The following is a 25,794-nucleotide window of genomic DNA, read 5'->3' on the forward strand; positions in this document are numbered from 1 at the left end:
AGAAGACGAAGGAAAAAAAAAAAGAAATATATGAGGAAATAGGAAATTAAAAATAAATAAAATAAATTAGTTTTGGATCTTGGGGTAGAGGGCAATTCCCACAACTTGGAGGTCAAGATTCAATTTTAGTCATGTCAATTATGAAAAGAAATAATTTGGTCAAATTTATTTGCCATAATACTATTATTATTTTTACTTTTAAAATTGTAGAGTTCTCAACGTTCGAATAGTATTAATTACATAATTATTTTTATTCGAAAGTATATTATAATCTCCAATGATAAAGATTTTTTTGGTGCGATTTCAAATTTAATCGAATCACAATGTGAATTCTGAACGTCAAATGAAAAATCACAAAGAAAAACTGTGAAATTTAATTTATTTTGTAACTCGTTATAAAATTATTAAAAATAAATAAATGATTTAGTTTTGGATCTTGGGGTGGAGGGTAATTCTCATTTCTCACTTGGGGGGTCAAGATTCAATAGAATTAAAATCATATGAATTACATAGTTATTTTTGTTAGAAAGTGTTTTACTCTCTAGTAAAGGACTTTTCGACGCGATATTTATATTTAATAAAATCACGATATAAATTTCAATCATCAAATAAGCAATCAAAATAAAATATATAAATAATAAATAAATCAGTTTTAGATCTTGGGTTAGGGTGAAGAGTAATGCTCATTTCTCACTTGGGTTCAAGATTCAAAGAGACTCAAAGTCATGTCAATTTAAATTTTGAACAAATTTATTTGCCATTTATAATATACTTTTTAAATAAAAAAAAATTATATGTGGTGCATTTGATCAATTTTATTACTTTTTATCATTGTTGTATTCTTCTATTTTAGTATTACATATTATTTTTATTGCTTTAGTTATCGTATTATATTGTATCAAGCACTTTGTTTTGTTATTGTTGTTGATTTAATTTTCATATTTCTTTTTTCAAATTATTTTGAGATGCGTTACTTGAGTTGATACTCTATTAAAAACAGCTTCTTTATTTTATAAAGTAGAAGTAAAATTTGCATATATTCTACCATCCTCATCCCTGACTTGTGTATGTTGATATTGTATTTGATTTTAAAAAATGGTGAAATTATTTCGTTTTGTAATCTTTTATAAATTTATTTTTAATTTTTATCTTTTTGTACAAGAGGTTTTCGAAAAGAGAACATTGTAGAGTTTATTTTATTCAAATAAATAAAGGGTTATGTTTGCTCATTTCCACAATGTTTTGTGGGATTAATTAGTTTTATAACGTTTAACAATTTTTTATTATTATTATTTTTATGTCTATTTTGTAGGAAAATTTATCCTTGCACATAAAATAAATAAAATAATACAGGAGAGATCTTCATATCATCAGTGTTCTTCTACTCGAATGTTAAAAGAGATGTTGTTTTTTCATTCATATGTTATATACTTATGACTTATAAGCTAAAAGTCATAAATTAAGATTTTTAATTTATAACTTCTGACTTATTTTTGTTAGTTTAAATCAAAAAAGTTATTTTTTAAAATACTAAAAAATTACTTAAAAATTATTTTAGCTTAAAAACATCTAAAATAAATCAGTTCAAGCAAATTTTTATTTTGCGTTTGAACGTAACAATTATAATATTTAAAGTTGAATTAAAAAAGCGTCTTTATGTTATATTTGAACATGCATTTAGACTTGAAAAAAAATGTATGTTTTCAAATTTTTAGAAGTCATTCAATGTATAATTAAATATTTTACTTTATTTTTTTTAAAAAAAAAAGACATGAACAAATGGCTCCCTAATTTATATTTTATCAACAAAACTTAGTATTTCTTCTATATGTTGTAAATATAAACAAAACTTAATTTTTCATTTGTATGTTTAGACAAAATTGGGGTCAACCCTTGCCTTCTTCTCCAAGAAAATCAAGAAATAACTTTCAAAAATAATAAATAAGTACTAGTAGTATATATAATAAAGGAAGGTCCATTCACATAAAAGGAAAAGAAAATTAAAAATCGAACACCTCTTACTCTTTTTACTTATTCTTCAAAACCCACACTTGTTAAAAAGAGACAAGTCAACAACAAGTTGAAAATTACAAATTAGGATATGAGGATGATGGTGTGTACGTGAATTTATTTTTATTTGATAAAGTAATGAAACGGTTTTTGATAGTCCTAATATCAGTAAAAAAAAAATTGCCAATTCATCCCAAAAAGACAGGTCAATTCCACCAACAAATTCTGAAATTAAACTTGATAAATATGCATTTGTTCTATGCAAAACAGTCTTAACAACATCAATCCCAACTAAGAAAACATTACATAAACACCCTTTTCATATTTTCTTTTGTCAAATTATTAATACTAACATAAGAATCTAATAAGTCTATACTAATTTGCTCCCATTGTCCCCCCCTTTTGCCATTTCAACATTAGCTACTCCTCCTTTGCTAATTCCAGGATAATCAACTTCAGTCATGAACCTAGACCAAAACCAATGTTCTTTCCACACAACAACCATCTCTTCAATAGGCACATTCTTCGTCTCAGGCAAGAAGAAGTAGACAAACACGGTCATTACACACACAAAGAACGCGAAGAAGATGAATAAACCAAACTTCAAATGACACAAGAGTGTCAAGAAAACTTGCGCGACTATGAATGTGAAGATCATGTTGACTGATACATTGATACTTTGTGCTGCAGAACGAATTTCGAGTGGAAAAATTTCACTAGGGACTAACCATCCTAGAGGTCCCCATGACCAAGCAAATCCAGCTACATAAACACATATGAATATTACTACCAATATTGCATACCATTTTGGTAATTCTCCTGCATAACCATCAGTTCCAAACTTTGATCCAATGAAAATTGCCACAGCAATCTGCACATCAAACAAATTTCATGTTAGCAAAAAGAAATATGTATTTTGGTGCAATAGTAAGATTTGATGACGTTGCCATGTGACAAGGAAGTAAAGGGCAGTGACAGAGCTAGGAATTTATATAAAGCGAATTCAAGAATGTCACATGTGGGATTTGACCCTATGATCTAAAGCAATTCTTGAAACCCCTTTGTCGTTTTACTTAATATAAGCTAACTCCGCCCCTGGTCAAGGGTTCAAATCATGTAAAACAACACTTATGGAAACAACCTAGGTAAGACTGCGTAAAATAGAAGAAACATACTCCTCCCCTTTCTCGAGACCTGACAAATAACAGGAGCTTAGTGCACCTGACAACCGTTTTTTTTTAATGAAAATATGCAAGAAAATGAGATTTTAAACTTACTTGGCAAATGAGCATTTGAATTCCACCTTCAAGGAACAATAATCTTCTTCCCAACTTATCAACATAGTAAATGGAAACCACGGTACCAACAACATTGACTATACCAGTAATAACAGCAGACATCAATGAAGCATCACCACCAAAACCAATAGTCTTGAACAAGACGGGGGCGTAAAACATGATCACATTGATCCCAGTAAATTGCTGGAAAAATGGAATAGCAATAGCCATAGTGAGATGTGGCCTATACTTCTTTTGAAATAGGTTCCTCCACGGATGCTCAACTTTCCTTGAGGCTTCACTAGCCGTGACTAAATCATTGAACTCTTCATCTACATCATCGACACCCCTAATCCTCTTGAGCTTCTTCTTGGCCTCCTCGTTATTGCCACGTTCGATCATTGAGTTGGGAGTCTCGGGGAGGAGGAGGGAACCAACGGTGATGATCAATGCAGGTACCATCGCGCCTCCTAGACTCAAACGCCATCCAAATCTAATCTTCGCAAAGAAATAGTTCAACACATTGGCTACAAGAATGCCAACTGTGATTGACAATTGAAAGCCAATGTTAAGTGCTCCTCTGTACTTGTATGGTGCCATTTCAGATAGGTACAAAGGAACAGACTGCATAGCAAATTTAACAAGAACAAGTTACAACAACAACAACACCACAACCAGTGAAATCCCACAAGTGGGGTTAGGGGAGGGTAGATTATACACAGATGGCAAATCTTACTCTTACCACTACCTCGTGGAGGTAGAGAGGTTGTTTCCGAAAGACTTTGGTTCAAGTTCAACAAATCCAAGTAATGTAAGAAAAAAACATTGAAGAAAGCATAGTAACCAATAAGGAAAGTAGTGGGAGAGCCTACAAGGAAGGAACAATAACAACAACTAAATAATTTGATAATCGAAACTAAATAGACAACATAGGATGACAATTATTAAAAGCAAGAACTACAAAAACATGTTAATCAAACAAAAAAAACATGCCATGTGGCAAATTCAAATCCAATCGAAACACAATAGACAACTAGATATCAAAAGCAAGTACTACATGAACCTGTTAATCAAACAAAAAAAACATATCATGTGGTGAATTCAAATCTAATCGAAACACAATAAACAATATAGGGTAGTGATAGATATCAAAAGTAAGAACTACAAGAACATGTTAATCAAACAACAACATAAACATATCAAGTCGCAAATTCAAATCCTAAATAAATTTTACCTGATTGGCAAAACCAATACCAAAACCAAGCAAAATTCTTCCAACAATGAGCATAGCAACATTCTTAGCAACACCATTGATCAAAGCCCCAACACAAAACAGGACACCACCAAAGAGCATTGAAAGTTTCCTTCCCAATTTTCTTGTAACAGTTGATGCAACAATTGAGGAACAAAGTGCAGCAAGGTACAATGATGATGTGAACATTGTCAGTTTCTGGCTGTCGAATTTGCAGTACTGGTTTGTTGATTTGTCTGCTTTTTGCTTTATGTAAACAGAATGGAAAAATGTTTCCAAGAATGAGTCCATTGATGTGACTCCCCCTGTTCCAAAAAAAAAACAAGAACCGTGTGTGTCGAATATAATTTTTGAAGGATATGATACAAGTGAAATGACATTTTTAGATGATTCAAGCAATATATAAAAACAAGTACACACTATTTGATACACACAGGCAAATTTTATCATTAGAGAAATAAGAATCCATGTTATTTGTTTTCTATTGCTCGGATCCTCCAATAATATTGTCAAATTCATCAAAAAATAACTTTTGAGGAATTCAAAACGGGTCGGATGACATTTCTCACGGCTCTGAACAATATAAAAAGCAAATAACATATGATAGACACAAAGGCTAATTTAAGTCATATTTTGTAAATCTTAATAGTCGTGTTAGTTAGCTATGTAAAAGTCCATCTAGTTAGTGGGTTCGATTTCCACATTGTCAGTGGCAGAGCCACATGTTCCTTGGAAACTTACGCTACGTAGATAGGTAAAGTATATATTGACTATTCATTCTTTTTTGTGGGTTTAATCTTTATATAAAAAAAAAGGCAGTCCGGTGCACTAAAGCTCCCGTTATGCGCGGGGTCCGGGGAAGGGGCTGACCACGAGGGTCTATTGTACGCAGTCTTGCCTTGCATTTCTGCCAGAGACTGTTTCCAAGGCTTGAACCCGTGACATCCTATCTAATCTTTATATTTTGACAATTTATAATGTAAATTATGACTTCGTCAGTGCACCTTATGATTCCATTCCCCTACGATAAATATGTGTAAAGGATTCAAGGTCTTTCAAGCCGGAAAATATATGTGTAAAAAAACACCAAAATTTCAATTAAAAAAAAAACTGAACTCATAATTTCAAAAGTAATTGAATTCAACAATAGAAATTTCAAAATTCAACCTATCAATTTTAAATCTTGGATCCAATCTATAATAACAAGTCATTGTTTTCTCTCCCTAACTATATATATACATATTTATGTACTCAAAAAATTAACACACACACACATATCGACTCTACATTCTAGATTCACATATAAACACGCACAAATAACTTATAATACAAAAAAAAAACATAACTTTGAACTTGTAATTCCTGAAGTAATTGCATTCAACGATAGAAATTTCAAAATTCAACCTATCAATTTTAAATCTTGGATCCAATATATAATAACAAGTCATTGTTTTCTCTCCCTAACTATATATATATACATATTTATGTACGCAAAAAATTAACACACACATATATACTGACTCTACATTTTAGATTCACATATAAACACGCACAAATAACTTATAATACAAAAAAAATATAACTTGGAACTTGTAATTCCTAAAGTAATTGCATTCGACGATAGAAATTTCAAGATTTAACCTATCAATTTTAAAACTTCAATCCAATCTATGATAACATGTCATTGTTTTTTCTCCTAACTATACATATACATATTTATGTACCCAAAAAATTAACACACATATAAATTCGAAACTTACTGACTCTAAATTTTAAAATTCACGTATACAAATGCAACATATAACATATCGATACACAAAAAAAAAATACCAGAAATTCCAATATCGTAACCAAAGATTAATCCACCCATAGCAGCAACAATGCAAGTAATAGTAACATAAAGAGTTAAATTTCCAGGATATTCTTTCCCATTATTTTCACCACCACGGCTAATTCCACCACCACCAGCCATATTTTTTTTAACAAATAATAAACACTATAGTACTAAGAATTTTTTTTCTTGAAAAATGAAGAAGAAAAGAGTAAGAATATAGAGGATATGAAGAGACAATAGAGAAGTATATATACAGAAAAAATATTATATTGAGATATATTCAGATTTTATTACTTAGCTGTCAAATTTTAAATTTTTTTTTAATTATTATTTATTAGCTGTCAAAAAAAATTGTACAGAATCTTAATTAATTACTAAAATAGTGAACCAATTACCAAAAGAAAGTAATGATGCACTTTGCAAAAATATTTTATTGATTTACTATAAATATCAAGAAATATTCCGGTACGGTAATATTAAAGGAAAACAAATTAAAATGACTTAATGCTACCCAATCTCCAATAATTCATTTCCCAAAAGAGCGTGATGTAGAGGCCTGAGTCCTCATGTGTGATCTTAATATTGTTGATTGGTTATATAATTGTTCATTATATTGTCACTTGATCTTGATCTTGTTAGTTGTCACATGTTAATGTTATGGTTTATTTCCCGCTATTACTTTATGCATATTGATTTCTATTTTGAGTCGGCCGATAATACTTACTCAGTACATGCTATCTTGTACCGACCCCTACTTGTATTTTTCTTGTTTTATTTTGTGGAGTGCAGCGAGTGTTCCACCGACTTCGACTCGACCTCAGCTCTAATCAGTCTCCAGTTCGTTAGATTTCAAGGTAAGTTATCCTTCTAGCTCGTGATAGATTCTCTTGGTTATGGCATGGTATCCTTAGTTTTCGGACACATTATGTTATTTATTTATTTTGGTGTTTGACATTTCTAAACTTAGTTTTAGAATTTAGATGTCCTTTATGTGGCGACTTTCTGATTTTGGGGAACGTTACGTAATAGATTTTAGTGGCTTGTGTTATGCCTTACTTTAATAAGGTTTGAGCTTCCGCATTATTATCGTGGTTTATAAGTTGAATCTTAATGTAAGTTGAGGTTTGTAGCGTTGGTTCTCCCACCTAGGAGGTTAAGTGTGGGTGTCACTCATGGCTCATTTTGGATACTGACAATTGTTTTGATGAAAGTTTTTTTTCATCCTATATTATTCTTCTAATTAAAGGTCTGAAGAGGTTTAAATTTTATACCTTCTTTCCTCATTATTGTCCTTATTTTACTCTAACTAAATATAAATTTCAATAATTTTTTTCTACGAAAGAAGTCCAAATATACTTCTGAACTATGCAAACATGATCGTTCATGCACTTTTTTTTATTAGATTCAGTCGATTTGTGGTACTAAGCACGTTACTAGAAAATGTAAGTCAGTCTAATAACGATTTTAATTCTGTACATCGACAGTGTAAAATATTTTTTACGAAATAAGCATAACATGACATTTTGTATAAGAATGCTTACCTTGTTTTTGAAAAATACAATATATAATTAACTTTTTAAGTAATTTAAATGTTTGAAAATTAACATTATCCATATGAAAATTTAGTGTACTAATTAATTCTCATTGGGTTTTGTAGTTGGGATAAGAAGTAATTAAGTCAAACAAAAGAATTCACACTGTGGCATGTACACGTCAACGTTTAATCAACAAAATTTATCCTTATCTTTTTATTTAATACTTTGGGAAGTGAATTGGCACACATTAATACATCATTAGGCATGAGTGATGATGTAAGTTGAAATTATTTCGAACAGTGATTTTGGTATTCATTTTGAAGTTCGATTAATCAAAATTTCTATTGGAAAGTTTTATATTGTCGCTAAAGCGTTCCATATCAAAATTGACTTTATATTCAGAACTCAAATTTGGAGATCTAGTTAAGAATGAATTAGTACTTACCAACTAGAATTGTGTATCGGTTGATCGGTTTGATTTTGAAGATTATTGATTCGACTTATCGATTATTGACTCGTAAACATGTTATACAGTTAAAAAATTGTAAAATATGAACTATTGATTAATCGATTATTGATTGTTATCGATTTAACTGTTCAATTAGACCCAAAACTTCTAATTGTTAAAAACAAAAGAAATTTAACTCATTTAAAGCTAGTAATAATGTTAGACGCGTTACCACCGTCCCCAGTAAGATTATCAATTACTCCGTCTGTTCTTTTTTACTTGTTAAATTTGACAAATCAAGAAAGTATAATTTATTTATTTTTTACTTATTATACCCTTAATTTATTGAGAGAGTTAATATCTTTGGTATCAAAATATTTAAAATTTTGGATTATGACTTTAGTGATTAATAAGGATAAAATGATAAACTTATCATATCAATAATTAATTTCTTAATAGATGTGTCAAGTCAAAAACTGACAAGTAAAAAAGAACGGAGGAGGGAGTATGAATTTATGATCAACCGTCATATCCAATTAGCCATTGAATTACTTACCTTAAATAGCTATGAGGTGTTATAAAAAAATAATTTAATAATTTGTGTACCAAGAAGAATGAATATATTTTTTTTAAAAAAACATCGTCCATCAATAGTCTTCCTAAGTTATGATTATAACTAATGGACATTATTTAAGTACCTTTTTTTTTTTATTGGTGGACATTATTTAAATACTCTTTTTCCCTCTTAGATATTCATATTTGAAATTAGTATGTACATAACATTAATGAATAATGATGATTAGCATAAACATTTTACTTTATATAATATATATCTTATAACAAAAATTATTGCTCAATATTTGAGTATGATTGTTATAGAGCGATAATTTATAAAAAGTGTGCAGATATAATGAATGTCATTGTAAGATAGAATAAACATGAAAAAATGTTTCTAAAAATCAAATTAATATAGTGAAACATTATTATGATATATGACTATTATAACGAGGTTTAACGGTAACGTTGTATGTCCAGTTACAACTACAAGCAAATATAATCAACAACAACAATACAGTGAAATCCCACAACGTGGGGTTTGGGGAGGGTAAAGTGTACGCAAATCTGACTCCTACCAAGGTAGGACGACTGTTCCCGAAAGATCCTCGGCTCAGTAAAATCATAAAAGGAAGTCAGATAAGGATAGAGATAAGAAGTTCAAAGCGATATGGCAAAGCAAATAACGAAAGCAACCTAGATAAAATAGAGCAATCAAAGTACAGTCAAAGTACAGAAAGTAATAGATAATAACAGAAATCAGACCACAAGGAATTTTAATGCGCTAATACGCCTACTAAAAAGGAAAAATAACGAGACTATGAACTAGCTCTCTACCCTAATGTGGTCTTCCACACCCTCCTATCTAAGGTCATATCCTCGGTAAGTTGTAACTGCGCCATGTCCTTTCTAATCACCTCTCCCGAATATTTCTTCGGTCTACCCCTACCTCTTCTGAAACCATCCATGGCCAACCTCTCACACCTCCGCACTGGGGCATCTCTGTCTCTCCTCTTCACGTGCCCAAACTATCTCAGTTGCATTTTCCGCATCTTGTCTTCCACCAAGGTCACTCCTATCTTGTCCCGAATAGCCTCATTTCTAATCCTATCGCTCCTGGTGTGCCCACACATCCATCTCAACATTCTCATTTCAGCAACTTTCATCATTTGAACGTGAGATACCTTAACTGGCCAACAATCCCCCCCATATAACATAGTCGGTCTAACCACCACTTTGTAGAACTTGCCCTTAAATTGTGGTGACACCTTCTTTTCACATAGCACACCGGAAACAAGCCTCCATTTCATCCATCCTGCCCCAATATAATGTGTGACATCATCGTCAATCTCTCTGCTGCCTTGCATAATAGACCCAAGGTACTTGAAACTACTTTTCTTTAGGAGGCCTGGTCACCAAGTCTAACTTCCGTGCCAACCTCTTAAGGTGTCTCACTGAACTTACACTCTAAGTACTCTGTCTTGGTCCTACTAAGTTTAAACCCTTTAGACTCTAAGGTTTGTCTCCAATCCTTCAGCTTAGTATTAACTCCGCTACGAGTCTCATCGATCAAGACTATGTCATCCGCAAAAAGCATACACCATGACACCTATAATCATGGTATGAAAATTAGGGGTATTGTTTTGGGACATACTGCAATTAGTTGCAGGGTATTTACAGATAGCATTAAAATTTCACAATTATTAATTACCATATCACATGAGAACACAAGTTTTTTTTCTTTTTTAATAATAAAGATTGTGATAAATACTTCTTCATCTTTAAGTAAAGATTTTGAAATTGAATTTTCTTTAATTTAAAATCACATTTATTAAGAAATATTTTACCCTGAATATGAAACTTTTCAACACGAATCCGAATAACAGAGTGAAAAAAACAAAATTTTGGCAGTAGAACACAACACATTATTTAGTCCTATAACACATTATTTATCCACAAATTAAATAGGAACTATTACAACTGTAAGTCGGCTATGGGATTTAGGTTAATTAAATTAATTGTTATCACTTCATTCCTTAAAACTTTTGTATAATTAAGATTTGCTAACAGAAATTAGAAATCAATTAAATCAAATCATGTATACATAATCTGGAAAAAATTGATCAATGTCTTGGCAACATAGGCAGATTACTAGGGCTGTTCAAAATCAAATCGAAATTGATAATTCAAATTGAAAAAAAATTATTGATTTATTGATAATGGGTTATTGTTTTAGTGATTTTGATAGCGGTTTTGATTTTTTTAAAACTATCGGATTATCGATTCTCAATGATTTGAGGTTTTTTCTTAATGAGTTAACCGATAACCCGATAGTAAATTAATTGATTAGATTTATACCATTTGGTATATAAATTCATACTTTTATTTCTAGCTGTCTCAAACTATCGATTATTCTACAATGCGTCAATGTTTGCTTTTGAGCAAAATGCAATCTGTAAACTCATGTGCATGGTTCATTTGGTTTATCACCTTGTTTCTAAATAATTTTTAATATAAAAGATTGTGTTAAAGCTTAACGATTAAATCGATAATCGAACCTATAATGATCAATAACCAATAAATCAATAATTCAAACTGATAAATTTCAAAATCTAACCAAACCAATCGATACAACTAGGCAGATCCACTATACAAATGATTCAACACCGAATATATATATATATATATATATATATATATATTGACCATTTTTACGAGAAACCTATATTTTCCCTTATATGGTCCAAATAAAACTATGTGGGCCTATTTTCTTACATAGGCCCGGATTACAGAGCTACTTAAGTTTCTTAGGTCCATCTTTTGAACAAAATCCAATGTCTTAAGTACCAACTTGTTTTCTTGAAATCATACATGAACGTTTCATTACCACAAAGTATAACAAACCTTAGGGTTGTACAGGGCAAACCGATAAACCGCACCAAACCGACAAACCGAACCAAACCGAAAAAAAAAACCGACTAGTGGTTTGGTTTGATTTGGTTTGGTGTTCGGAAAAAAAACCCGACCATTATAGGGTTGGTTTGGTTTTAACTAAAAAAAGTCAAATCGAACCCAAACCGACCCGAGTATAGATATATTATTTTTAAATTATATTATACATAAAAATATTTATTAAAATATAATTTATAAATATTATTTTTAAGTTTCTTTCATAATTTCTGTCTAGATATGGACTTGAGCCCAACTAATTAATATGTAAAATAAGCCCAAAAGAAAAGGAAGGTGAAGCCCAAAATTCTCAACAGACCAAAAGGTCCAAAACAATCACTCATCAGTCATCAGATAAGAGAGCTGAGAGCATATGCTCCTCAACCCTAGCTTCCTTTCCATTCTTCGCCGATCCTCTTTTGCTTTCCTCTCAAATTAGCAACAATCAGATATTTTTTATTTTTTGGCTCGTGGGTGTGTAGAGATCTTGTTGTCTCTTTTATGAATGTAGGTATATATCTCCTTCATCTTTTGTCTGCTCAGTTCTTTTGGTTCCTCGTTTAATCGGTCGAATTCATTTCCTTTTTTGTGCATCTTCTGTATGTTTTCATATTTGAGCGAACTGAATTTGGAAGATTTTTGGTTCTTTGGAGGCGTTTATTTATTGGGTTTCTCAGTTTTGTTCTTCTCGGATTTTGCAGTTTCATATACTGCATTTGGTTTTTTCTCTTCAGAATCTTGGGAAAATGTTAGTATAAGAATATAACGTAAAGGAACCCTATCATTCAACCCCCACTCCCTTTCTTTGTAACTTAATTTCAAATGTGAAATTCCTCTGCTTTTGATTCCTTGGTAACTATTTTAGATTTATGTTTCAGAAGAAAGAGGGAAAACTATGAAAAACTAGTTTATGCTTCTAAAATATAGCAGTTTTTTTCATTTATCATCACTCAACAAATATATTTTGGTCAAGAGCTATAGTTTTGGTCTCATAGTAGCCCTCGTGTATACTTTCCCTTGAGATATAAAAACCCTGGATAGGATCTTTATTTTTGTGTAACGACATTGTAAATCTTTTCAGTCTCAAATCTCAGAAGCAAAAATATTTTCAGGAATGTTCATGCATAAGCCTCTTTTTCTCAGTTTATCTCGATGAATGGAAGAGGAGCAAATACTTTTTGCTTGTCCTTTCATTATCATATATGTTCGTGCTTTGAAATTTGTTGACATATATTTGGAGAATGGTCCCTTGTTGTCTGAGATAAAACTCGCAGTTACTGTGCTGTTGTTATTGCTAAGTTGTTTGAAATCTGGCATGATGAAACCTGCAGCATTCCTTATATACTAAGTTGTTATTGTGTTGTTACTCTATTTGTTGTGCTGCCTTATTATCTATTGTAATATCTTAGAAATAGTTCCATTCATCTATGTTAGTTGTATCTTAAACATCTATTACAAATTATAACCTTTTTTTGTTATATACAGAAATTGTCTTTCTCGATGGAAGGTACAACTTCTGGAACTAAATCAGTAGTGATTGACAACCACCATCCGATTGTGCCAACAAAATCTCAACAACAAGAAGGTAAGAACATTCCTCATCTATGCACTCCTAAAAAGCAAAAAAGAATCACTTCTGAAGAACCTTCTAAATCTGGGAATAGTGGTAGAGAGACTTCCGAGATTTGGGATCACTTTTCCAAGTTTAAAGCTAAAGAAGGTAAAATTAGGGCAAAATGCAATTACTGCCCAAAAACGTTTGCTGCTGAAAGCAAGAATGGGACTACTACATTATGGTCACATCTAACAGTTAAATGTAACAAATCTCCCTTTAGAATCGTTGATAAGAGACGTTTGTATGATTCTTACAAAAATGTGGCAAGTGTTTTAACACGTTTGTATGATTCTTACAAAAACTCTATCGTTGATGCTTCTTTTAATGACAATATTGGAGGTGATACTAGCATGCATGAAACCGATGATTTATTGGAATCTGAGTGGGAGAAACATTTGGCAAACGAGGGAAATATTTCCAACAAATCTGATCTTCAGATATACTTGATGGATGATGTGGTGAAGAATAAAGATTTTGATATCTTGTCTTGGTGGAAAGTTTCGTCTAGTAAATATCCAGTTGTTTCAAAAATTGCGAGAGATGTTCTTGCTATTCCTGTTTCTAGTGTTGCATCTGAGTCGGCATTTAGCACAAGTGGTCGAATTCTTGATTCTTACCGGAGTTCTTTACTGCCAAAAACAGTAGAAGCTCTAATTTGTACTCAACAATGGCTACGATCACCTTCTAAAGAATACAATTTTCACGACAGTTTAGAAGAAGTCCAGAACATCGAGCAAGTTGATGAAGGTATTGTTAATTGGTTTATTGTTTATTCTATAACTTTGGCATTGCTTAGTACATTGTTAATTAGTTTATTGATTTATTCTAATCATAGTTTATTTGCATCTCTTGTACATAGATACATCATAAGGAAAGCAGACAAATAGTTCCATACTGGTATAACTTTGCTACTGCCTTAGTGCTACTGCAGATAGTTGAATCTTTTTTCTTGACTTGCCTGGCCTTAGTGCTACTGCAGATTTGTTTGTTTCTTCTTGTTTTTGTTATTAAAGTGCTACTTACAGGGGACTTGTATTAAAGTGCTACTGCAGACACTGTGTTCTAACTTATAAGGACTACTTTAGGCCTTAGTGTGTTATTAAAGTGCTACTGCAGATTTGTTTTTTTTTTCTTGTTTTTGTTATTAAAGTGCTACTTACAGGGGACTTGTATTAAAGTGCTACTGCATAGTGCAAACACTGTGTTCTAATTACTGCACACTACTTTAGACCTTAATGTGTTATTAAAGTGTTACAGATTTGTTTTTTTTTCTTATTTTTGTTATTAATTTATTCATTTTTCTTGCAGAGTATCGAGACTCACCTTTGAAAATTAATTAGCCAATTTCATTCACGATGCACCATCTGTGTGAGAATTGGTATGTTAATTGATTACACTATTCTTTTACAAAAGTTAAAGACTTCTTCTACAAAAAGTTGTTTTGTAAAGCTCATTTTTTTATACTTATGAATTGGCTGACATTTATTCATGATGCACCTTTGGAAACCTTTATATCTCCTCTAGAGCTATATTTGACTTAACTTTTTATTTTGCAGATAAGAAAATAGAACCAGATATGCAGATTGCTTCCAATATTATGTTTATTGAGTTTAATTGAGAGATGAAGCAACTTCAGTTGTAATAGTCTAGATGATTTAGAGTATACTAAGGTGAATTTTTGTTTTTGTGACATCTAACATATCATTTTGTCTAAAGCTGTAGTTGCTTAATTTTATGGAAGAAACTATATTAGTTTTTATTTATGTGTTATTAAATTAATTGGCAGAAGTGGTGAACATTTGGGTTCATTATGGCTATTTGACATTTTAGTTATATTATAAAGTTAAAACTTTGTTTTGCCTCCGTCTATGAAAAACCCGAAAAATCCGAAAAACCCGAAAAATCCGAGAAAAATTAATATTGAAAAACCCGACTTGTATTGGTTTGGTTTGGTTTATAGATTTAATAACCCGACACAAATGGTTTGGTTTGGTTTGTAACAAATCCGAACCAACCCGGTATATGTACACCCCTAACAAACCTCATTGAAATTCACTCTATCTTTGTAATCACATAGCTGTCAAATTTTATCCGAAGAACTGCCTAATTATACAAATATTTCTATCATATTTATAAATTCTTTTTATAGTTTGAAAAAATTACATATTTTCTTACTAATTAATAATTTCATACTAGATTTCAAGTCAGATACACATAAATACATATTTTTTTGCTACCATTCACTCTAAAATACATATTCACAGGTAGGGGTATACATGGATCGGGTTGATTCGGATTTTTTACAAACCTAACCAAACCATTTGTGTTGGGTTATTAAATCTATAAATCAAACCAAATCAATAAAAGTCGGGTTTTTCGATATCAATTTTTCTCGGGTTTTCAGGTTGATTCGGATTTTTTACAAACCAAACCAAACCATTTGTAGCCGAATAGGGTTTTCTAACTACATAACATGTTTTGGACTTTCGGTGTTCATTTTCTTCTGTTTTTTTTTGTATATTATTTAGATGAGTTTCTCAAGTCCAAATCTAAATGCAAGAAAGAAAACAAAAATTATGAAAAATTTTAAGAAAATATTTATAAATTACATTTTAATAAATATTTTTATGTATAACATAATTTAAAAGTAATATATCTATAATTGGGTCGGTTTGGGTTCGGTTTGATTTTTTTTAGTTAAAACCAAACCAACCCTATAATGGTCGGGTTTTTTTTTTCAAACACCAAACCAAATCAAACCAAACCACTAGTCGGGTTTTTTTTCGATTTAGTTCAATTTGTCAATTTGGTGCGGTTTATCGGTTTTCCCCGTACAACCCTACTTCCTATCTATAAGATAAAAAAGAAGTTGGTTGGTTGTTGCAAGGCTTTCTAAAAAAAAATGTTGCAAGCTTCTACGTGAACTATTTGTGAATACAAGTTTTTTCAAGAATTGTTTGTAGGCTAACTACTTAAATTATTTGTCCTTTTGGTGACATTCGATAAAAAAATTACTTAAATTATTTAAAGTTATCTTTTTAATTGCAAGCCTGAAAAATTGTATAAATTTTTCACTATGCCTAAATAAGCTAATTGATTGCAATTTTCTACAAAAAGTTGTATGACTATTTTAATGGACATTCACATTCCACAATATAATACATTTATAATAATTTTGATTTTTTATATAATAGTTTGTTATTTTATAGAGATAGGTAAACTGAGAAAGAAAAACAAATATTACGAATGTATAAATATGCACACATTTCGAAAGAGTTTAAAAAAAGAAATCATAACAGAGATAGTTATGAAGTTAAAAATAGCACAGAGAGGTTGGTGTATGTTAAGTACAACAAAGATCCAAAAAAGTGAAAAAACATCGAAGGTATAAGCACCTTTGGACAAATTTGATTTGATGGTATTAACAAATATTATTAGGTGGTGTTTGGCAATAAGTATATTTGGGAAAAAAGATTTAAAAAATTGAGAATTAATAGTTGGTCATATAACTTATCATTATTTGGCAAATATATTTTGCAAACATTCCAAATTCTCAAGTTCTATAAAAAAAATAAAAAATAAAGCTAGAATTTAGGCCAAGTTCTAGTATTATGATTTTTTTTTAAAATTTAAAAATTATCTCAATTTTTTATATTTTATAAAAACACTCATAATCTATTAATCCCAATTAATATCTATATATACAACTAACTCCATTAAAAAGAATACCTTGTTGTTGATGGGTTATAATTTATCTTGAATCAGTGAGAAGTTTTAATATGTGATTATTGTGCTCTTGTTCATATTATTATTTTTGTTGTTGTTGATTGTCATCAATTATGTTATAAGGTTATTTGTTAACAGAACAAGTTCATTATAAAATGATAATACAAACTTATGGTAATATTAATATTGTTTTGTAACTTATGTATGTGTACAAATCATTTAATTTTTTTTAAAAAACAAACATTTCTCCCAAAATCTATGGCCAAAAGCATAGTAGAACTCACCCAAAACTTCACTCAAAATTTACAACAACAACAAACCCAGTATAATCCCACAATGTGGGGTTTGGGGAGGGTAGAGTGTACGCAGACCTAACCCCTACCTTGAAAGGTAGGGCGACCCCAAAACTTCACTCAAAATTTACTTGTCAAAATACTTAAAAATTTGTGGTCAAACGTTAGCTTAGATTGGCTCCATCCGTAATAGTGTTAATGATTCTATAAATCCATTAGTTTTTTTTCTAAAACTCTATGAATACAAGCTTTTTCAAATATTTCTTGTGAAAAAAAAGAGACGGTTAGGATTATTACTTCATTGTATCACAATATATATCTAGTGTCATAGATAAAGAAAAATTTATATTTTCAACACGATCATAACTGTAATCGACTCATCTCTACAAGAAAAACTTCATACATTTTCTATCTAATATTTTAGTGAAATGTTGCATATAAATCAAATATTTTTTATGATAAAAAATAGTTTTAATTTGTCTTTTGAATTAATACAAAAAATTTATATATTATTCTTTGTCATATAACTTTATGTCGTGTATAACTTGAAATGACAATAAATGAATTAGTTAATCCATCGATTATGCATTAGAAAACAAAATTATCCTCTCTTTTTTTCCCAAACCCATGATCAATAAAAGATCAAAATTGTTCTTGAACTACATGAAAGTAAAATGTTATCCATAGTGAAAAATTGATTTCGAATATATTCATATAGTGTATCAAATGGCTCAAAATTGTCATTCTGAAATTAAAAAATATATATTTTTTATATTTTTAATTAGTAATTCTAGTCCAAATAATATGCTACATGTCTCGATTAGAATAAAGTGTACCAAATTTACATTCATACTATGCTTATAATCCGACTTTGCATTAATATTACATGTATGATTAAATTTCACATCATTAGACATACGTGTAAACTTATTTCACACATGCTTATGGTATATTTTTGAAATTCTCACAAAAAATTATATGCTAATACATTTTGGAAACAACAACAATATTTTTTTATATAAATATTGAAGAAAAACATTAATAGTGCAACATTAAAAAAAACTATTCACACGAATATAAAAATTGTTACAAGAAGAAAGATACTAACCAATATAATCCTCTAAAATCTTAGAAACTACCAAATTAAAAATTGCACTAAACCTTAGAACTAAATCAAATAAATAAACAAATCAAAATTACTGAAAAAAGCACCACGCCTAAATGTGATTTCACATTCATTTTTTTCCACTGAAGTTTGTTAAATACTCGAGGGACTATTCTACACTTACCCAAACATAAGGTACCTTTATTACAAAAATCATCTTCTTAAGAAAGTACAAAGTACAAAAAGTTTGGTGTGTGGAGTCACAAATACTTGAAAATATGAGGGTAAAAGATCATTTATATAACTGTGATTTTATTTTCTTCCACAACATTCTCAAGAACCCCTAAAACCTCCAAGGCGAAGAACTTTCAGAATTTGTAGTGAGAAGCAGAGAAGAAGGCGGTATAAGATGAACAAGAAGGAAGTGTTTAAGCTAGCTAAAGGGTTTCGAGGAAGAGCCAAAAACTGCATAAGAATAGCAAGGGAAAGACTTGAAAGGCTTTTGTAACAAGAAGGCGGTATGAAGAAGGTTTTTGTATTGATTTTGGAAGAATGCTTGATGGTTTGTTACAAATGAATGCCCCCTCTATTTATACTATTCCTAAGGAGCTTAAGTGTAAATATAATTTATTATACAAGTCCCTCCATATTTACAAAGAAATTTATACTTTAGAACTCTCTACACATTCTAGAGAATTTCAAGTCTTTCAAGACTTCTCTACAAGTTTCTACAAGAAGAGGGATATGCGTTCCCTCTGGATTCAACGCATTAATGAAGGAACTCGACAACATGGGGTATGCACCATTTTGTCCTCCTTCTTAACATATGATTGAATGTGGTACATGGAAAAATCATCTCAGGCAACCTTCAATTTTTTTTTGTTCATGTGGCACTTGTTAAAGAACTATAAAAAAATAAAAAAATTCAAGAGGCACCTTTTTAATTTGATTACATCGTGTAATTACAAAAAATTAAATTCGAAAGATCATTTTTTGAACGTAATTACAACATATAAATACAATTAATTCTTGATTTCCCTTATATATTGAAGATGTAATTGTACTTCTTCATTATAATCAAAATTCCATGGGGCATTCCATCTTTGACATTAAGAAAATTGATCTTTAGATGCATTTGTTTTCCCAACTAAGACCTAGTTTACTATTTGAATGAACCTAAGTACCATGTTTATGTCATTTTTTTGGACGTAATTAAGAGATAAAAGAAAATAAAAGTTATATGATTAATTGTGTCCAATCAATGAATTTATATATATAAAAAAGTATGCATTTTGTAATTATTGATTTAATACATGCATCGCGGGTAAACATTTTGGAATAATATGATCACCAGTAAAAGTTGCACGAGGTACTTTATTTGAACACCATTATTAAAACTATACCACCTTTTAAATATTTTGGCACGTTTATCCCATTTCGAAACAAGCTCAAACATGTAGTGTTGGGAATTACATATAACTGAAATTCATGTAAAAAGAAATGAACTTCAAGCGAAAACGACGATAGTTCATGGAAAAAATGTTTGAATTTAACTACAAATAGTCGACTATGTGTATTAACTTTAACCATATGAAACTACAAACATTTTATCTGACGTTAAACCCTAATTTCATACGTCGCATATTTAAAATTATTTTGAAGTGAATAGACTTAGATATATTATGAAAAAATTATTAAATTACACGCCTTATATTCTTATATTTTTAATTATTCCCTACCATTTGTAAAATTTTAAAAATCCCTCTTCTGATACATACGAATGATGCTGATACATCACGATTTGAAACATAAATCCTTTTTTCATGATACATCACTAGTTGATAGAAACCAAAACACACAATGTATCAGTAAAACATATTTTTGTTGTTTTCATGATATATTAGGTGTTATAAACTTATTAATAAGTTTTATTGATATGATAATGTTTGATGTGTATCAACTAGCGATGTATCATAAAAAAGATTTATGTATCAATCGCGATGTATCAACGTTATTCATAGGATTGGGCATAAAATATCGAAAACCAAATTACCGAACTGAACCGACTATTTCGATATTTCGGTATTCGATATTTCGATTCGATACTCGATACCGAAATTTAATATTTTGATATTTCAATTTCGATATTCGATATTTATAATTATACCATTCGATATTCGATAAATTATCGAATACCGAAATTAAATTTGTTGGGCCTCCTAAAACTAAAAGACTTGTTTTAAACATAAAAGGCTATAGGCCCATTGTTATAATTTATGTCCAGGCCAATTATCATTTACCCTAATCTAACCCTAACATAGTAACACTTGAGCCTCATCAGTCATCACCTCTGCCTTCAGTTCACGCCGCCTTCACCGCTTCACGCCGCCTTCACCGCTTCACGCCGCCTTCACCGCTTCACCTTCACCGCTTCACGCCGCAGGTAAGTTCTCTTTGCTTCTTCTCTTCCTCTTCCTCTTCCAGTCTTCTTTCTTCTCTTTTCCTCTTTGGATTGTATCTCAGCAGAACCCCTAAATTTAGGTTTACAAGTAGCCCTTTCTCTTCATTCCAGTACCTTCCTCGGTTGCCCTAGCCTCCGCCAATCCCCACCCCCTACCCCTACTCGTTAGAAGTTTCCAACAACAATGGTAAGCTTCTTTGCTACTATTGTGATTAGTTTTGTATGTATTTTGAGTATTCAATGTTGATATCTGTATTTTAGAATCTGTAGTGAGAAGCAGAGAAGAAAGCGGTATAAGATGAATAAGAAGGAAGTGTTTAAGCTAGCTAAAGGGTTTCGAGGAAGAGCCAAAAACTGCATAAGAATAGCAAGGGAAAGAGTTGAGAAGGCACTTCAGTACTCCTATAGAGACCGCCGCAACAAGAAGAGGGATATGCGTTCCCTCTGGATTCAACGCATTAATGCTGGTACTCGACAACATGGGGTATGCACCATCTTGTCCTCTGTCTCATTTTGTCAAATTTTGTGTCTTTACTGATTGTGTAATGCCTTTGCTTAACATTTGCCTAACTTGTGATGCATGTTTAGTCATAGTTGTTGCAGCATCTTGAACCTTTATCATATCAGATGAGTAGTCTTGGAAAATGTAGCTGACCAATTAAGTATATAGTGTGTAAGTACATCCATAGATGTACAACTAATGAAAAAGATACATTTGATTTGAACAAGACAGAGCTCCTAAAGCTTTGGGAAACCCAGGATTGTTCATGTGTTTACAACAACAACACACTCAACATGATCTCACAAGTGAGGTATGGGGAGGGTTAAAAGGGCAGAAAGATTGCTACTGATATACCCTTGGCTCAAGGAAAATATTTTTCAAACTTGTTTGAGAAACACAAGAGTAAAAAGCTATGATGAAAATATTGAAGAAAAGAAAAGTATTGAGAGCTAAATAATAAAGATAGGATTTCTCATGTCAAACATCTTGATAATTTTTTTTTATGGGAACAGACCCTACACGAGGCTCCCACCTCTCGTGCATAGTCAGGGGTTGAGCATCACCCCCAAGCTTTATTATACATGAAAATGAAAAGATACAAGGAGTGGGACATGAGACCTTACCTCCGATCCTAAGTTGGTTCATAAGTCGGCTACCCAACTAAGGCCGGCTAACTCATCCGAGAGGACTCCTCCCGATACAATGCGACTAAGAAAAAACATAAATGAGGGAGACTCTCCCCTTCCATGAGAATACAAAAAGCAACCTACACTAGTCCTATTCAAATAAACTACGTATAACACATAGCTAAATTGAAGAAGAACAAGTATACGAAACTTCTATTTCGCATGGGTCGAGAAGGTTCTTTTCATTTTTGTCCTTTTTAGTCTTGTCATACCGAGATTGTCCATGACTAGAGTGTATCATGCAACTATGTATAGCCATGTATAGCTAACAACTGCTCAGAGATAAGAGAAATGGTGAAGTGCATGAGGGCTGCTGCAGGACTGCAGCTCTGGAGGTTGCTGGAAGCTGTTGTTGAATGTTGATGTATGTTGTTGGAGGCTCACTTGCATCAGCATTGGTGTAGTTGCAGGTCTGAGGTGTGCAAGTGCATGGCTGCACTTTGATGCAGCTCAGTGAAGTGTTGCATGTAGCTGGAAGTTGCTGCTCAGGATCTGCAGGACCAGCTAGGGAGAAACATGTGATGATCCAATAGCTGCAGCTCAGCCCTGAAGCTTGGAAATCCCTGCAACATCTTGGAATTTGCATGCACTGGAAGAGTGTAGTAACTCTAAGGAGTACTACAACTCTTAATGTACCTGCACAAAGAACAAAACCAGGAGGCATACCTAATGTTGATCCCAAATAGGAGGTTCTGCCCTGCAGCTGCACAGCAAAAGTGAAGAGGAAACTTCTATTCTATGAAGCAAAAAAGCAAGGGAGACTCTCCCCTTTACATTGGTCCTAACAAGTATCTTCAAAGAAGCTATAACTATAACAGCTAGAGACAGCCAAGTTGAAGAGAATGTTAGAACATCAATGATTGCTCCCATGAAAGCTTGTTGCAGTAGCAGTGCTTTAGGAGATGCTACAGTCCTGCAATGTTGTTGTTTGGATGTTGTTGTTGGATAGAGCAGTTTCAAGGCAGTGTATTGTTGGTCCAAGATCAGCTGCTGCAACTCCAACACAAGGCTCAAATTTGCATAGTGCCTGCACAAAGAGACACACAACAGAAAACAAAAATAGAACTTAAGTTTCATTTTTGATGGCTGTGAATGGAGTTCCAGGTGTTAGATGTTGTGTTGCAGGTTTGGCTTGCTGTTGTTGGAAGCTCTTGTATGTTGTTGTAGTTGATTTTCTTGTTCTTGGAGGATGCAGCTGTGTAGAGTACCTGCACAGTATAAACAAACCAAAAGGAGAAGTCCCATTGTTGGTTCCTGTGCTGTATCTCTGCAGCAGTGTTGCAGCTCCAATACAAGCTCCAAGTTGTCCATTGGTAAACTTTGCAACTCCTGTCCATTGGTAAAATACAATAATTTTAAGTAGGCATCTAGGGGGTTAGGATCCCTCTCAAACTCTTTCAATAAGAGTCTACATTTCTAAGTTGCAAAAGAAGCAACAATAATGATCATTGCATATCACTGTCATATAATCAGATTGATTGATCAATCCTTCAATACCAAAGTGGTCGGTGAAGTTGTATATCCATTTCATCATATTCAAACCTATTTCAGATACCGAATTATTTATCTTTTAAAGTAGATTAGGGGTATTTTAAAACTAAGAGTGTTTTTTTTGTAAATCTCACACTTATCCCTATGTTAATGCACAAGTCTTTAACCAACTACAAGATTCGTGGACAAAAATGGACCTAATATAAGTGCAACAGCAATATCTAAGCTTAATGACTATGTGGACCCTTTGCTTCTTTTGTGTGTACTGTTCTTAATAAAGCTCACATTGATTTCTCAGAGATTTTGGGTTGAGACAACCTCTCTCCCTGTAAGTTTACCTCATTTCATAGTAATTGCATTTGAGGTTTACAAGGAAATGGAAAAGCCATCTTAGATGACTTTCTCTTTTTCTATTTTCTATATATTCTGCTACATCCTCTATTGAAATAATTTATGTTCTTCTCCAATATTGTATGCTCCTATTCGAATCTTAGCATATACATTTCTGTGACACTCATCTTGAAGATATGTTGGGTGTCAGATGCCAAACACTCACTCTCATACAACGTTGTTGGTCTCACAATTATTCTCTAGACTTGTCCTTTTACTTCGTTAGGTATCTTCATGTCCTGCAGCATTCCTGCAATGTTTCTATAGCTTTCCTGTTGTTATTCTAGTTTTTCTCCTCTATTAGCCATTGGCTCTTTTAGGGGTATCTTTTGAGCCACTAGCCTTAGTTCTTGAACCTTCCATGCGAAGAATCATGCCTCTCTCTTTTGGAAAGAGATTTTGAGCAGTCTCAAGCATCTTAAATAGCTCAACAATAATGCTGCTGGATTCTAGAAATTTTGTGGTGCTTACTAGAATTTTCGGCCTTATGACCATTTGTATATTCTTTTCATCATTCTTCCATTTCCTGTTGTACTCCTTTTTATTTCCTAGATTTATCAGTACCAAAAGTATATGAAACTCCCCCTCTCCCTCCGAAGGTCAATAGTGTTCCCACTTATCCTCCAACGTAACTCAAACCTTCAACCTACCGGTTGATGGTGGAGGTGCTCAACCACTTGAGCAAGCCTCACTTGTCTATGAAACTCTCTCTTTTTCTGCTTCCCTCTCTTTCGCGTGAGTTCAATCAGAAAATATACAGAAAACTAATTAGGAGATTACTCAACAGGGTACTTTTAGCTGAAGTAAGCTGCTTTAATTTGGCCATTGGCATCGCTCTACCTGTCAACTAATCATATCTGATGTTCCTAAATGATATTATTAGCATATCTTCCTACAAGTTAACAAAAAACACCTCGACCACATCTACTAAACAATTTTCTTATGTTCCTCCAATTCCAGGTAAATTATGGAAATTTCATGCACGGGCTGATGATGGAGAACGTCCAGCTGAACAGGAAAGTCTTGTCAGAACTGTCGATGCATGAACCATACAGCTTCAAGGCCCTTGTGGATGTCTCTCGCAGCGCTTTCCCTGGAAATAAGAAGGGCATAGTACCTCCAAAGAAGGAAGGGCTTGCTATTGTTCTTTGAATTACTTTCCTATGTTCTGCTCTGTGTACTCTTTTTCTTCTATGTTGGGCATAATTTTGTGCTAGCATTTCTGTTAGCAAAATTCTACCGATGGTGAACAACATGGTTTTGTTCGATAAGGGTACTTACGACAAGCTTATCACTGAAGCACCCAAGTATAAGCTTATCACCCCTTCCGTCCTCTCTGACTGTTTGAGGGTATGTCTATTTCTTTAAGTATGGATCTAATTGTTCTGTATTGAATATAAAGTTTGTGTTTTTGTGCCATGTGAATATATGCTTTGCTTATAAGAAGGAATATTATCAATTGTGGGTTAATTAGGATGGTTGTTGAAATACAGTGCTCAATGTTCTGCGTGGTAGTTCAGAAAATTGTCGAATGATGCTACTATGTTTATACTTGAATAGTTGTGTTTTTCATAAACTATAAGCATAACTGGTCAACTGTGTTGCTATAGATTTTATAAATACTTGCCAACAATATTGTATAATGGTTTAGTTATGGTTGAATTG

General features: G+C 32.1%; 2 protein-coding genes across 5 annotated transcripts; one reads left to right on the forward strand and one right to left on the reverse strand.

Annotated features, from left to right (window-relative positions):
- Positions 1-2,286: 2,286 nt before the first annotated feature.
- On the reverse strand, positions 2,287-6,511 carry LOC129895746 (sugar carrier protein C-like). The gene is made up of 4 exons (XM_055971506.1): positions 6,370-6,511; positions 4,522-4,844; positions 3,288-3,911; positions 2,287-2,881 (listed from the first exon to the last, which is right to left on the reverse strand). Exons 1-4 carry the CDS (start codon positions 6,509-6,511, stop codon positions 2,381-2,383), a joined length of 1,590 nt encoding a protein of 529 aa, XP_055827481.1. The 3' UTR covers positions 2,287-2,380.
- Positions 6,512-20,912: 14,401 nt separating this feature from the next.
- On the forward strand, positions 20,913-25,554 carry LOC129894341 (uncharacterized). Of its 4 annotated transcripts, XM_055969991.1 has the most exons (4): positions 20,919-21,042; positions 21,141-21,247; positions 21,322-21,544; positions 25,090-25,554. In XM_055969991.1, exons 3-4 carry the CDS (start codon positions 21,359-21,361, stop codon positions 25,279-25,281), a joined length of 378 nt encoding a protein of 125 aa, XP_055825966.1. In that variant the 5' UTR covers positions 20,919-21,042; positions 21,141-21,247; positions 21,322-21,358; the 3' UTR covers positions 25,282-25,554. The 4 variants fall into 4 exon arrangements, with proteins under 4 accessions (XP_055825965.1, XP_055825966.1, XP_055825967.1 ...); XM_055969990.1 differs by lacking the exon at positions 21,141-21,247 and having other exon boundaries at positions 20,913-21,042; XM_055969992.1 differs by lacking the exon at positions 21,141-21,247 and having other exon boundaries at positions 21,331-21,544.
- Positions 25,555-25,794: the final 240 nt, after the last annotated feature.

Source organism: Solanum dulcamara, chromosome 7 (assembly GCF_947179165.1).
Source record: "Solanum dulcamara chromosome 7, daSolDulc1.2, whole genome shotgun sequence".
Lineage (NCBI taxonomy): Eukaryota > Viridiplantae > Streptophyta > Magnoliopsida > Solanales > Solanaceae > Solanum > Solanum dulcamara.

Coding starts and splice junctions, on each gene's coding strand:
- LOC129895746 (XM_055971506.1), bottom strand. CDS start 6,511: ATGGCTGGTGGTGGTGGAATTAGCCGTGGTGGTGAAAATAATGGGAAA. Junction 3,912..4,521: donor GTATTGGTTTTGCCAATCAG/GTAAAATTTATT, acceptor TTTGCTATGCAG/TCTGTTCCTTTGTACCTATC. Junction 2,882..3,287: donor TTCAAATGCTCATTTGCCAA/GTAAGTTTAAAA, acceptor TTTGATGTGCAG/ATTGCTGTGGCAATTTTCAT.
- LOC129894341 (XM_055969989.1), top strand. CDS start 23,331: ATGGCTGTGAATGGAGTTCCAGGTGTTAGATGTTGTGTTGCAGGTTTG. Junction 23,562..25,089: donor AAGCTCCAAGTTGTCCATTG/GTAAACTTTGCA, acceptor CTCCAATTCCAG/GTAAATTATGGAAATTTCAT.